This window comes from Pseudonaja textilis, chromosome 1 (assembly GCF_049901715.1).
Source record: "Pseudonaja textilis isolate UNSWEBS1 chromosome 1, rPseTex1.2, whole genome shotgun sequence".
Lineage (NCBI taxonomy): Eukaryota > Metazoa > Chordata > Lepidosauria > Squamata > Elapidae > Pseudonaja > Pseudonaja textilis.
This window is the reverse complement of record NC_141990.1, coordinates 329,537,969-329,552,170: the sequence shown is the minus strand read 5'-3', so window position 1 is coordinate 329,552,170 and position 14,202 is coordinate 329,537,969. Positions and strand designations below refer to the sequence as shown.

Sequence of the window (14,202 nt, the reverse complement as noted above, 5' to 3'; positions counted from 1 at the left end):
ACTCTGTTGCTGAAGTCTTATTTCAACACCTCAATGCCTTTACCTCCAACCCATCAAGTTTCAGTTTGCCTCCTACATTGGATGTCTTGTGGTTGATCTGCGTTTTTCAATTAATACCTGAGAGAGTGGCTGCTTAAACAAGCTAGCTCTTCCTATTTATCCTGGCAAGGTGTGAGATAACAAGCTTCTGGCTACGTTCAGTTAGGTCGTTGTTTCCCTCATTTGTCTTAGCTACCAGCTAGACACTTAATCCTCATTAATCTCTCACCTTCCTTTGCTGATGCCGAAACTAAGCAATTTCTGGGCTGAAGGCAAAAAGAAAAAAGAAAAAAAGGATGAGGGACTATGAAAAGGAATGAAAATACCCCATTTATGAGACATCCATGAACTACCGTAACTACCTGCGTATGTTTCTCAACCCCAGCAATTTTAAGATGAGTGGACTTCATCTCTGGCTGGGGAATTCTGGGAGTTGAAGTCTAATTTATCATAAAGCTGCTAAACACAAGTCAGATTCAGATAACAGATAATCAGAGTTGGAAGGAACCTTGTAGGTCATCTAGTCCAACCCCCTTCCCCAAGCGGGAGACCCTACACCATTTCTGATAAATAGCAGTCCAATCTCTTCTTGAAAGTCTCAAGTGATGGCGCTCCCACAACTTCCGAGGGCAACTTCTGTCCCATTGGTTGATTGTTCTCACTGTCAGAAAGTTTCTCCTTATTTCCAGGTTAATTACTATCGATGGAGTGAATATCTAATATTGCAAATATAGGGTCCATTTAATAACCTTTATAAAATTTAAGTGTCCTGGGCATCATTCCTATTGTCCATCTTTTTTGATATCTTCCCGGCAACTGTACAAAATGGTAACACTGAGACAAAGATAGTTTCCCAACCTTTTTTAATGAGAATTGGAAGGACCAACCTGGAGGCAGGAAGCTCACTGCGAGATTAATATTTGCCTGAAGGATATTTGATATTCCTTTCCGATACTTTTTATTTTATTTGCTTGATTTCTGCACTACATTTTAGGGGTCATGATGGGTCCTATCCTTCACCAAATGCATAAATTAAACCTAAGGCAATGTTAATCTAGAAGAAAATAGAACCTTTTAACTTGGCAAGATAGGAGAATATTATCTCTTAGAACAGAGGTTTCCAAACTTGTGGACTTCAACTCCCAGAATTCTCCAGCTAGCATGACTGACTGCGGTATTCTCCACAAGTCTTAAAATTACCAGCTCTGGAGATTCCTATCTTAGAAAGATGCATTTTATCAAAACAAATCCTGACAGAGTTGCTTGACAGTGAGATGGATGGCATATAAATTTAGTAAATAAATTAAAAGCTGCTTTATTTCTTTGATATTCCTCTGATGTTGGCAGCCAATTAGTCTGTCAAAGATTCCCTTTTTCCTGTCTCCTCAAAAAATTCCCCCACTTTTTCAGTATCTACAAAATCTGTACAGACACATCTCTTTCCTCACATTTTAAACTGTTAAAGGTTTTTTTTAGAGCTTTTCCAAAATGATTCAAAATTAATTCCTATGTTTCATTTCTTATGTTTTGTCAATTGCCATAAATGCTCACCAGAGACTCACGTTTTCTTGGCAAAAAAAGAAAAACCTGAGAAGGGGGCAAATCTAAAAGTAATTCATAGGGATTACAGATAAATTGATTGTTTATGTTTTTAAGTTTGCTTTACAAAGGAAAATTCAAGAGTAAAACCAAGAAAATAAATCATGAAATGAAATAAATTTAAAGGACAGCTTTCTGTAATAAAGGGTGTATCATCATTACAGGTATAAATCAAATAAATTAGTTAGGTTCCTCTGGTTTCAACAGAGCCACCAAGAGTCCATGTGAGACCCCTTAGGACTGGACTCCTATTCGAAGTTAGGCTATCAGATATGGACTGCAACAACTCAGGCAACCTCTAGATGGCAACAAAGAGATAGACAACCGCCCCTTGGCTGACTTCTAGTGCTCATCTGGATTTTTGCAGTCTAGATCTGTGGAGCAGAAATGTGAAGAATCACATCCACCCAAATGTCAGCATGGGGGCTGAACTATGCCGAGTCACCACACCGGACTCAGTTTTGCTTCCTCTTTGTTTTATATAGTATATGCAGGACTGTTTTGAAAATCATCCTACCTTAAGCCAGACACTAGCTCGCAAGGAGACCGAATCTAGAACGTTGCCCCTGGTTTTGGAGCCCTTCTTCCGTAGTTCTGCAGAATATGGGCTGTATGTGGACTTACTATTCATCCGCTTGCCAAGCATTCCTCTGATTGCAAAGCATCAGGAAGGGCCAAATCGGCAAAAAAAACCCACCCCACCCACTTTTGCAAAGGAGGCAACAGAGCGGTTTTGAAAACACTGCTAAGAAGTATATTCCACAAAGCTGTTAAATTAAAAGAAAATATCTCCATCGCTGACACGGGAACTGCAGTTTTTTCTTGCCCATCTTAGTTCTGAAAAACCTGCAGGAGGATTTTTTAAAAATAATAATAATAAAAGAAATAGAAAAGAAAAAAAACCCGCCTACTACTAGTTTCCTTTCTCTAACAAGGCGGAGAAAAGAAACCACAAATTGTTTCAGAGTATGTTAGATCTAACAAACTTCCTCTTTTCTGCACGGTGCAAAAAAAACAAATAATCCAATATTGGCCTCAGAGCAATATTTTTCAACCTTGGCAACTTTAAGACATGTGGACTTCATCTCTCAGAATTCTTGAGCCAGTGCTGGCTCGGGAATTCTGGGAGTTGAAGTCCACACATTTTAAAGTTGCCACATTTGAAATACTCTGCATTAGAGTCTGAACAAAGTGTTCCCTTTCTGGTTTACTCAATCTATTTTTGAATAAGTAGATTCCTGCATGAAATGGTTTTTTTATATGGTTTTATGTTTTTTCTTTAATAACCATAGGTGCTTGGAACAGAGGGTAAATATATTTTAAACACAGTAGTAATAATAGTAATGTTATTAATAATTGTAGAAAATGGGAAAATAGTATTATCTATACTGATATAGAATAGAAAACATAATTATTATGTATACACAAATGTTAGAAATTGAAAGATTATGATTATCTTCTATCTCCTTTTTCTAACTCTTAATAAAATAGCCACCATAATAGGAAGTATTCTATCTCTATCCATCATCTCTTGCTCTTTTTAGAATTTCAACTATTATAGACTTTTTAGTAAACTTTTCATGCTTCCCCCTTGGGATCTTGTAACTCCTTACATTGTCCCAAAGGTGCTTTTTCAGGAGGCAACTGGACTTTCTGGTTTTTCTTTGAAGATGTTTCGCTTCTCATCCAAGAAGCTTCTTCAGCTCTGACTGGATGGTGGGGAATGGAAGGATTTATATTCCTTGCAGATAGCTGGCCATTTGCGAATGCTCCACGCCTATTTTCACCACTCAGGCAGAGGTGGTATTCAGCAGGTTCCGAGCAGTTCAGGAGAACCGGTAGCGGAAATTTTAAGTAGTTTGGAGAACCGGCAAATACCACCTCTGACTGGAGATTTTACAGTATCCTTCCCCTGCCACGCCCACCAAGCCAAGCCCACAGAACCGGTAATAAAAATTTTTTGAATCCCACCACTGTACTCAGGTGACTCTGAAGACACAGATAATCCTCCAGGTGACCTCAACTACTCACTAAAAGAATGCAAATGACTAGCTGTCTGCAAGGAGTATTAAATCCTTCTATTCCCCACCATCTAGTCAGAGCTGGATGAGAAGCGAAACATTTTCAAAGAAAAACCAGAAAGTCCAGTTGCCTCTTGAAAAAAGCACCTTTGGGACAATGTATTTACTGGTCACAAAAGAAGCATTCCTTCAAAAATATCTACCTCTTTAAAAGAGGCCTTCCCTGTTCCATATGTATACAGCTCACCCCTGTGCTGAAAGGTGCAATGTTCACATTATATACTATATGTTTAAGAACACAGCTTGATTACAAGCTGCTAGTGTTTTCCTTTATGTTCTCCACCCCGCCCTATTTCTCCATTTTATATATATATAAAAGCTAACGTTTTACAATATTGGCAGGATAAGTAGAATAGTCAGACTTCACCGGCTGAGTTTGTATTCAAGCAGTTACTTCAGAATGTAGATTTCCAAGCTGTTCCATATTGTGCATTTCAACATTTTTGTGGCTACACCCCAACCACTGACAGAATCAACATTTTCAAACTGAGACACATTCTCATAAAAGGAAGCATGTGCAACTCTTAACTCACCCATCCATTCTTGCAACAGCCAAAGACAGGACACTCCATTTTCAAAGTAACGTAATACTAACAATGCGTTTTGTAGCACGATGAAAACCAGTAACTCCTGTCACTATATAGATGCCAGTCTGATTCAGCAGATACACCAAAGGTTATCTTACATTAACAGAAGCGTGAGTGTGTCTACATGCACGTGAATGCACACACAAACACACACACTCACAGACACAGGGAATTGTAGATGGAAAAATAAAGAATGGGAGGAGACCACAATGAACTGCTAACATTTTGTTTAGACACATTATGCTCAATTTGGAGTCCCCTGGAATTTTTTTGTTCTTCAACTCCCGTAATCCCAAGGCAGCACCGATAATGATTATATTACTAGGCACTGTGGGAATTGAACCTTAACACTTAAGGCACAGCTTAAGAAAGACCAATGTGGGTCAACCTAGTCAGAAGTCAAATCTATGTAAAATACAATGGCTAATTGCAAAGCATAAAACACAAAACAATCTGGCACTGAAAACGCTAATTAATATATGTAAGGTGACAATAACCCATTATTTGAATTCAGATCCCAGGATAGTGAATTTTCATGGCAAATCATGGTATACTATATATTTACGATGCTTAACTTCTTTCAGACCGTATGAATTTATTTTTTTAAACAGCATCCTCTAAGATCTAACGGTTTCAGACGGCCAGAGAGAAAATACAGTAATCCATCTTCATCTTTAATAGTAAATAAAATATGACATTTTTGCGTACATAGCAAAATCTATGAAAAATCCACTTCTTTGCAATTATTAAAGGTGCCATTCTTTCTATCTGGCAATTCTGAGAAGAACATGATTTATGCAACTCTACTTTGGTTTAATCTCATCTGCTTTTTTTCAAAGTCAGATATTTTTTAAGCCGCAAAGCAAAACAAAAAATCAGAAATTAAGAGTCTTTAGTTCAGATATCACAAAACATTTGTATTAGCTTAAAAGTCCAAGATATTTTTAAAAAAATACCGCTGCAATATGTGTGTCACGTCATCATTGTTGTACAATGAATGAAGTCAGGACACACAATAACACAAATAGGTTAGGTTACCTAGTAGTTAAAATATTGATATAATTTCTTTAGAGAAAAGGCTAAGGTGAGCCAAACCATGTCTGATGTGTGTTACAATGCCATCCCTCCAAGAAATACAAGTTTATAGTTCCAGCAAATGGCATTGGCAACTAGAGAAAGTCAGTTTCTTAATATCCCATTTAGGTCGTCCTTGATTTACAACAGTTCATTTAGAGACTATTCTAAGTTACAATGCTACTAAAAAAAGTAATTTATGACCACTTTTCACACTTATGACCACAATCAAAATTCAGCTTGCTTTGCAACTGACTCATATTTATGACAATTGCACTGTCCTGGGTTTATATGATCCCCTTTTGCGACCTTCTGACAAGCAAACTCAATGCGGAAGCCAGATTCACTTAACAGCCATGTAACTAAGACAGCTACAGTGATTCACTTAACAAATGCAGCAAGAAAGATCCTAAAATGGAACAAAATTCACTTAACAAATGTCTCATTTACCAGCAGAAATTTTGGCCTGAATTTTAAGTCAAGGAAGGACTATCTGTATGCACATCTGCCCGTTTTCCAAGGAAATTATAGAAGATTTTATACATTATTTATTGTACTGCCCAACTTACACTTTAGCATGTGGAAAATTTTTGGACCCCTTCTTATTTTTGGACTGAGGTTGAATATTTAATGAACTTAGATGAGGAAACATCACTATGGAGATTAGTAAGCTTTACAAGGGCTTCTGGTAAATATAGATACGATTTTATCAAAAGTTCTTGATGTTTTCCTGTTGTTTTATCTGATGTAATAAATAATATTTTAATATTCTTACTGATTTCTGCATATTTTAATGAACATTATCACTTTTATATAGTTTTTGTCTTATTTCTTATGATCAGTAATCAACAAATTGATTGATTGATCTAAGATAGGTTTTCCTTATTTGCTAATAAAGTACTAGAATTCAGGGGTCATCCAGACAGAGAAACTGAATGGGAGACAAACCAAAAGATAACAAAGGGATGTACTGTGTTTGTTGCTGACTGTCACAACTTTTTTGAAGAAAGGATTAGATAAATCAGTGGAAATAAGTGAGAAAGAGAATATAAACTATTCTTGATCATGGATATCATTTCTCTATTTTGTTGCAGCTAACTTTCTTGCTGCAGGAGGTAGAGCGAACCCTTAGGGGTGACTCTAACACGTAAGGGTGTGAAAATACCCTTTAGAGTAGTTATTGAGCCAGTGGAGTGAGGAAAACCTACTCCCCTGGATTAAAAGTTTAAGTAAGAACAGAATGATAAATCTGTGCATTGAAAAATGGCAAAATACATAACTGAGGAACCACAATACAGGTAGGATCATCTGGGGGAAATAAACAAATGTAGGTTGGGTCCTGAGCTCCCAGCAGATAGTAAAATACTTTTGGCTAAAGAAGAAAATATGTGAAACTCCTTAAGGACTGGGAAATAGGTAAGGTTAGTGTTATGTTTGGAAACAGGCATAGGAGTTTCTATCTGGAACTGGTAAGATTAGGGCCGTGTTCTCCATGGAGCCCATGGGGACACGTTAAACAGTAAAAGTTGTCTTTAAAAAGAAAAGTGGAGTTCAAACTTGCTCATGAGAGCCCTGGCCAGGTGCAAACGAGGTGTGAAAGAAGGTCTCTATAGATCTTGATCTTTAAAAATAAGCCAACGTCGGAAGGTTATGCAAGCAGTCTGATTACAGTATAAATGTGATTACAGTATAAATGTGTGAGTACGTTGATGATGAGAAAAATACAACAACATTGGTGTGAATGTCTGTGTGTTGACCCCCATCCCAGATTGAAACGAGAGTACAGAAATTGCATGTACGAGGAAATGAGAAAGCTCTCATGGAGAAATGTGTGTGATTTACTAAAGCTGTACATCATCAACGTACCCACACATTTATACTGTAATCAGACTGCTTGCATAACCTTCCAAGCTGCTTCAATGTCACCAAACTTCTACCTCTCAGTAATGGAAAATATAGGTGGCTCAGAAGGGAATTACTGGGTTTCTTGGTGTTCTTTGAATTTGCTTTACTTCTCCACGGATGTTGTTACCTAGCCTGATAATAAAGTGTCTGCAGGAAGAGAAACAAGCTCAGAGAACATCAAGAACCCAATAAATCTATCACTGAGTACCATTTCCTTCATTGACAAGAGTTTTTCCATTGGAGCATCTGGTTGGCCTCTGTGGAAAACAGGATGCTGGAGAAAGTTTTTATCCAATCTATTGCAAGTCTTACATTTTTACTTTGACTTTAGAGTTCAGATATGCAGTTAAAAACTGCCTGATTTTCACCACGTGCAAAGAATCTGGTGGGCTGTGACATTCTCTTTGCTACAGAGTATGAAAACAGAAAAGAATTCTTGGCTATCTATGATGGATTGTCCCAGCCAGGCTGGTCCCAAGTTGTACACACAAAAATAAATCCCTTTATTTTCGTGCACACTCACATACTCCTATCCAATTTATAGGTAGACCTTGACTTACAACCATTCATTTAGTAATTGTTCAAAATGACGACAGACTGAAAAAAAGCGACTTACGACCAGTCCTTGCATTTATGACTGTTGCAACATCCCCTGGATCCCATCAATTTGGGTGCTTGGTAACCAGCTGTAATAACAATGTTTGTAGCATCTTGGTCTCCATGTGATCTCCATTTGTGACCTTTCCACTGGCTTCTGACAAGCTAAGTCAGTGAAGGAAGCCAGATTTGCTTAATCTGGCTTCACTCAACAACTCAACTGCAATGACTTGCTTAACAAATGTGGCAAATCAGGCATGATTCACTTAACCTTGTTTAGCAATAGAAATTTTGCTCCCAATTGTGGTTGTAAGTTGAGGACTACCTTAATACATTTTGCTGCATTCACTCTAATTGCATTTGTTGAGGGCTGTCAATGAAGCAAAGCTGTTATTTCGTCTAGAAACAGAGAGTTGCTTGAACAGGGCCCCACTGCCTGCTTTATATGTGTTCTTCTCCTCTGTGGCTTCAGCTAACAGAAGTACATCAGGTTGGGCTATTGTCTCAAAAGTCTACTAGATCTTTGGCCCCCAAAAACCCAAAGTGATTTTGAATGTACCATGGGAAACGAAATTATTCTGGAACCACTTTCGGTTCAATGGGAAAAAATATGTTCAGAATTAGAATTCTTTATTAGAATACTTTATTGGCCAAGTGTGATTGGACACACAAGGAAATTGTCTAGGTGCAAATGCTCTCAGTGTACATAAAAGAAAAGATACATTCGTCAAGAGTCAAGAATCATCAGGTACAACACTTAATGATAGTCATAGGGTACAATAAGCAATCAAATCACACTAGGAAACGGTCAATATAAATTGTAAGGATTGCCACTAGATTCATTTCCAGCTTTTACAAACTTCAGTAATTTTAATCATAGGTAGTCCTTGACTTACAACAGTTTGAAGTTTGAACAGCACTGAAAAAAAGGGGCTTATGACGGTTTTTCATACTTATGACCGTTGCAGCATCCCCATGGCCACGTGATCAAAATTCAGATGTTTTGATGTTATAGAAATAACTTGTTATATATTAATATGTAAAAGCAAAAAGTTGAGGTTGGAGTGTATGTATCTTGTACTATGCTAGGAAGACTTGGAAATCAATGCGCCCTTTTCTTTCTTTTTCTCCTCCCCCTTTTAATTCATACCCCCCTTTCCCATTCCCTTTCCTTCCTTTAATTTCCTATTTTCTTTTCTTTTTTGGTATTTTATACAATAAAAAAGAAAATTTGAGTTAAAAAAAACCTTTGGATGTTTTGCAGCTGACTCACAGTTATGACGGTTGCAGTGTCCCGAGGTCACACGATCTCCTTTTGTGACCGTCTGGCAAGCAAAGTGAAGGGGGAAGCCAGATCCATTTAACAACCGTGTTACTAACTTAAGAAGTGCAATGATTCACTTAACAATTGTGGCACAAAAAGTTCATAAAATGGGGAAAAATTCAGGTAACAAATGTTTCACTTAGCAACAAAAATCTGGGGCTCAATTGTGGTCATAAGTCAAGGACTACCTGTATACCCTGTGACCCCTATCCCCCTGCTGCCGCAGGAGTTCATAAGGACAAGCTAAGGCTTAAGTAAATAAATAAAATAGATTGTTAATTTTAGTCTCTCTCTCTCCCTCTTTCTCTTTTTCTTTTTTTGATAAATCAATATCCCGATTTTGCTTCTGCAAAATACTTCTGACCTTTTCGCGGCTGGAGTTGTTTGCCCCTCTGCAAGGCTGACCATACCTTATTCCCAATGTTTTTGTTATTTGTCTCCAATGCGCATGCACATAAATACATGTGCTGAAACACCAAATTATGGCTTGGCGGGCACTCAGCTGTTTTACACAACCTTGGATTTATACGGTGCCATTGCAACGTAGAAATCATGCTTTGTAGTTTAGCAGGCTGTCTAAACTATAGAACCCAGCCAACTGTTCTTTAATAAACTGTGGTTAAACCCTAACCGTAGCTCGGCCCAATGTATAAACTGAGACTTTCTATATTGAAACACATGCCCTTTCAAGGAAAACACAACCGTCCCTTTTGAGCTCCAGTTCAGACATTCAGTTCATGGCAAATGAATAGATGCAGCCTGAACCAATGCAGTCCTGCCCAGCTTTCCGCTCCCCCAAAATTGCTTCTATGAAACTACTGCAGGTGTAAAACAAGAGCATCCATATTTTCGCCTGTCCACGTACCGAAAGGTCGCACCCTACTTACCAAGGAGGCTGGGGGCACAGGGCTCCCCGCCCGGCATTTCTTGGAGATGGAGGGGGTTTTCATCAGTTCACGCTTCTTCCTTGAAAACATGGTGCTTTGTGAAAAGATGAAGGGTGGCAGATCAACGTTACTCCCCCAGTTCAGGGCCCGAACTGTCCAAGGTGCATCTTTTCTTTTCAAGTTCCTGGATGTGGCTTCCTAATACTCAGTTTTGCGAAAGTGTTTTGGGTGCGTATGTGCTCAGCAAGGAAGAACTTCTAAGACTCGATAGACAGCCGCCCCTGCGTGTAAACTGCCTGGGCTCAAAGCACATGATTACAAACTTATTTCCTGGCTGGGTTTGCCTGAAACACACACACACTCACACACACACTCACACACACACACACACACACACACACACAAACACACACAGAGCGAGAGAGCGCAACACTGCACAGGAAAAAGCTGGTGTGTGTGTGACTACTGTGGTTGAAAACTAAGAGGAAGCCATGGCTTGTTAAATTCCTCTTTGCTGTTATTCAACCTCCTTTTTGTCTTTAATGTGCAAATGCAAAGCCATCTGAAGCTATTTTAGGAATACGTTTTTTTCTTCTCATCTGTCCTATTATTTGGGCACATCTTGTGGCCTAGAATTCTTTATGTTAATTTTTAAATTGAAAGCTTAAATTTAAAAGCTGTAATTCCCCGCCAACACCCTGGACTGGCTGCAAGTGAGATTCTGTATATATGTGTCTCAAAATTATAAGGCAGAGAGAAATTTCTAATGTGTTAATTGTTTAGTAGACTTCTGTCATGTCTGAGTGAGCATCATTATTCATAATGAAAGAAACTTAATCAGAATGGAAGAGACTTATTCAGACACTGGCCTTATAACTTAGGGAAAGCTACTTTATATTTTATTTTATTGATATATATCAACATATTTTGATTTTCCAAAACAAATGCTAGAGATCAGATAAATGGATAATGCACAAATGTAAATGGTTTGTTAATCATAAAAGCCAATTAATGAAAATCCCATCCATTACAAAACAAAGCAATACAAACTTGAGCAAGAAAGCAAGGATCTAAAGCACATAACTAATTAAAAATAAAATGCTTGCTTCAAGAAAACTGAAATTAAACAGATTAAATTTGGAGTTGTGCAACCTTTAAATGTAATAAACAAACAACAAACAAACAAACAGACATTGCTTGCTAATGTAAAAACAAGAACAAAGCTGTTGGAAGGAAGAGGTATTCTCTAGATAGGGATTTCCACAGTTTAAGTGTATTTTCCCCTCTGCATTTAACCATGGTATATATGCACTCAAGCAACCTCTCTATTCTTCCATGTCTGTTTTCCTACCTTTATTATTTTTAGATAACTCCATGTAACTAACATACCTAATACTGTACTCCTTCCTCTTCCTATTTTCCCCAGAACAATAACCCTGTGAGGTGAGTTGAACCAAGAGAAAGTTACTGGCCCAAAGTCACCCAATCAGCTTTCATGCCTAAGGCGGGACTAGAACTCTCAGTCTCCTGGGGATTGGCCCCAAATCATCCAGTCAACTTTCATGTCTAAGGTGGGTCTAGAACTCAGAGTCTTCTGGTTTTTAACCTGGTTTCTTAACCACTAGATCAGAGGTCTCCAAACTTGGCAACTTTAAGACTTGTGGATTTCAACTAGCAGAATTCTCCAGCCAGCATCTGGCTGGAGAATTCTGGGAGTTGAAGTCCACAAGTCTTAAAGTTACCAAGTTTGGAGACCTCTGCACAATATCTTCATCTTGTCCTCCAGCCATGATTGAAACAGACTTAAATCATCCTTTTCTGTTAAAGTTTTAAAGTAGCATTTTTTTCTTAAGATGACGGCTGATGGCCTCGCCACAATCAGGTGACTCATAACAGCAGGATAACCATGTCATCTATTAGTCATTTAGATCTGGTTCAATGCACTTTTCTCTGGCCTCATTTTGTTTCTAGCAGGGCCATCTATCTATTCTAGCTTATGTATGAAACCCATTTGCCTGTCACAGATTGGCAGAGAATTTCCCACTAACTGGTAATATTGAGAAAATGAGATAGTTTTCTGGCTGATTCAAGGACAAGTGGAGAATGTGTTAACTGACTATAAAGAAAGGCCCTAATTTTAGGAGAAACTGCCAAGAAGATCTTTTTAAAAATAAACTTTATTGAATTTTTATTACATTAAGAACATAAAAAAATATATCATTCAATAACAGCTGTTTGTGGTGCTTATCATATAACAATCATTTGTGCAATATTTACAAATATTAATTTGTGCATAATTATATTCTTATTCTATCTATATTCTATATTTAATAATTACCTATCTTTAATCTGTCTCTGATCTATCCAGCTATACCATTGTTCCCATATCTTATAAAATATTGAAGCTTCCTTATCTTTTAAACTCAGCGTTAGTTTATCCATTTCAGCACAATTCATAACTTTTTGTATAACCAGATCTAATAAGGAGAAATTTTCTGGCAGGGAGAACAATCAACCAACAGAACAGTTTGGCTTCAGAAGTTGTGGGAGCTTCATCACTGGAAGCTTTCAAGAAGAGGCTGAGCTGCCATTTGTCAGAAATAGTGTAGGGTCTCCGGCTTAAGCGGAAGTGGGGTTGGACTAGATGACCTACAACAGTGGTGGCAAACCTTTTTTGTCTCCCTTGTCGATAATTGCGCTCGCACTCGCATTCCAGCTCCCAGAAGGCAATGCGTGCTGTCCATCTACCCCCCACGCATGCGCATGTGATCCCCTTGCAGCGTGCTGCGCATGCGTGCGCAATCCCCTTGCTGCATGCCTCTGCGCCTACATGTATGATTCCCCCGCCACGTGTCATGCATCTGCACATGCATGCGTGGTCACCCCCCATGTGCTGAGCATCTGCACATGCATGTGCGATCACCCTCTGCGGCGCATCTCTGCTTATGCGCACGTGTCTCTTGCACACCTCCGCCCCTCCCCACGTATGCGTGCCTGATACCCGACAATCAGCTGTTGGGCGATGGCAGTGCACGCGCATGTGCAATGGGAGTCTTCTGAGGGTGAGTTCTCACGTGCCGGGGGAAATGACTCTGCGTGCCACTTCCAGCATGCATGCCATAGGTTCGCCATCACGGACCTACAAGATCCCTTCCAGTGGTGGGATTCAATTTCTTTTTACTACTGGTTCTGTGGGCGTGGCTTGGTGGGCGTGGCAGGGGAAGGAATCTGTAAAATCTCCAGTCAAAGGAGGTATTTGCCGGTTCTCTGAACTACTCCAAATTTGTGCTACTGGTTCTCCAAAACTAGTCAGAACCTGCTGAATACCACCTCTGGTCCCTTCCAACTCTTGATAATCAGTTAATGTTCTGTTCTCTTGCATTCCTACTAAAGCAGGGATGTCCAAACTTAGCAGCATTAAGACTTGTGGACTAAGTCCCAGGATCCCCCAACCAGCCTGGGGAATTCTGGGAGTTGAAGTCTACATGTTTTAAAGTTGCCAAGGTTGTACACCCTTGTACTAAAGTGATGTTGGGAGAAAATCCTCTTCCAGGAACTTCAAATACAGTCTGGCTGTTACTGGAAAACACAGTTTGTCACATAGCCTTGTCTCAAAATAAGTAATCATCACTTCGATCTGGTGCAAACAGCCCCAACTCACACAACATGGTTTCTTTGGCTTTGACTCAGCATGTTATGTGAAGCCAGACACTCTAGATGGCGAAGTGTGGTTTATGGTTTACTGTCTTATGTGAACCTATTAATTGTGGTTTATTGGATCAACAATGTAGCACATTTTCTGAATTTAACCATAGATGATATTATTATTATTATTATTATTATTATTATTATTATTATTATTATTAGTAGTAGTAGTAGTAGTAGTAGTAGTAGTAGTAGTAGTAGTTTTATTACACTCTACCTTTAAATGAAAGCACAAATGTTACTTTAGCTAAAATGCGATTAGAGTGTAATTTTTGGCTATCTTTTCTCTTCTGTCTGCAAATCAACTAAAAGGAGGTAAATTAGATCTTTGCTACCCTCTATTGACAGGAAACATCTATACCAAGATTTTCCAAACGGACAATCTCTCTGCCAAAGTTATGTCT

At 38.7% G+C, this 14,202-nt stretch overlaps 1 protein-coding gene across 3 annotated transcripts in view; it reads right to left on the bottom strand.

Moving 5' to 3' along the window:
• The window catches only part of ARHGAP45 (Rho GTPase activating protein 45), a 59,471-nt gene extending 49,074 nt beyond the window's left edge, over positions 1-10,397 (bottom strand). The window contains exon 1 of one of the 3 annotated variants that reach the window (XM_026698930.2): positions 10,094-10,397. In XM_026698930.2, coding sequence (XP_026554715.2) covers positions 10,094-10,183 — 90 coding nt within the window. In that variant the 5' untranslated portion in view covers positions 10,184-10,397. Of the gene's footprint in view, positions 1-2,155; positions 2,380-4,252; positions 4,307-10,093 lie in introns of those variants that run through there. The other 2 variants (XM_026698931.2, XM_026698928.2) reach the window with 2 other exon arrangements.
• Positions 10,398-14,202: the final 3,805 nt, after the last annotated feature.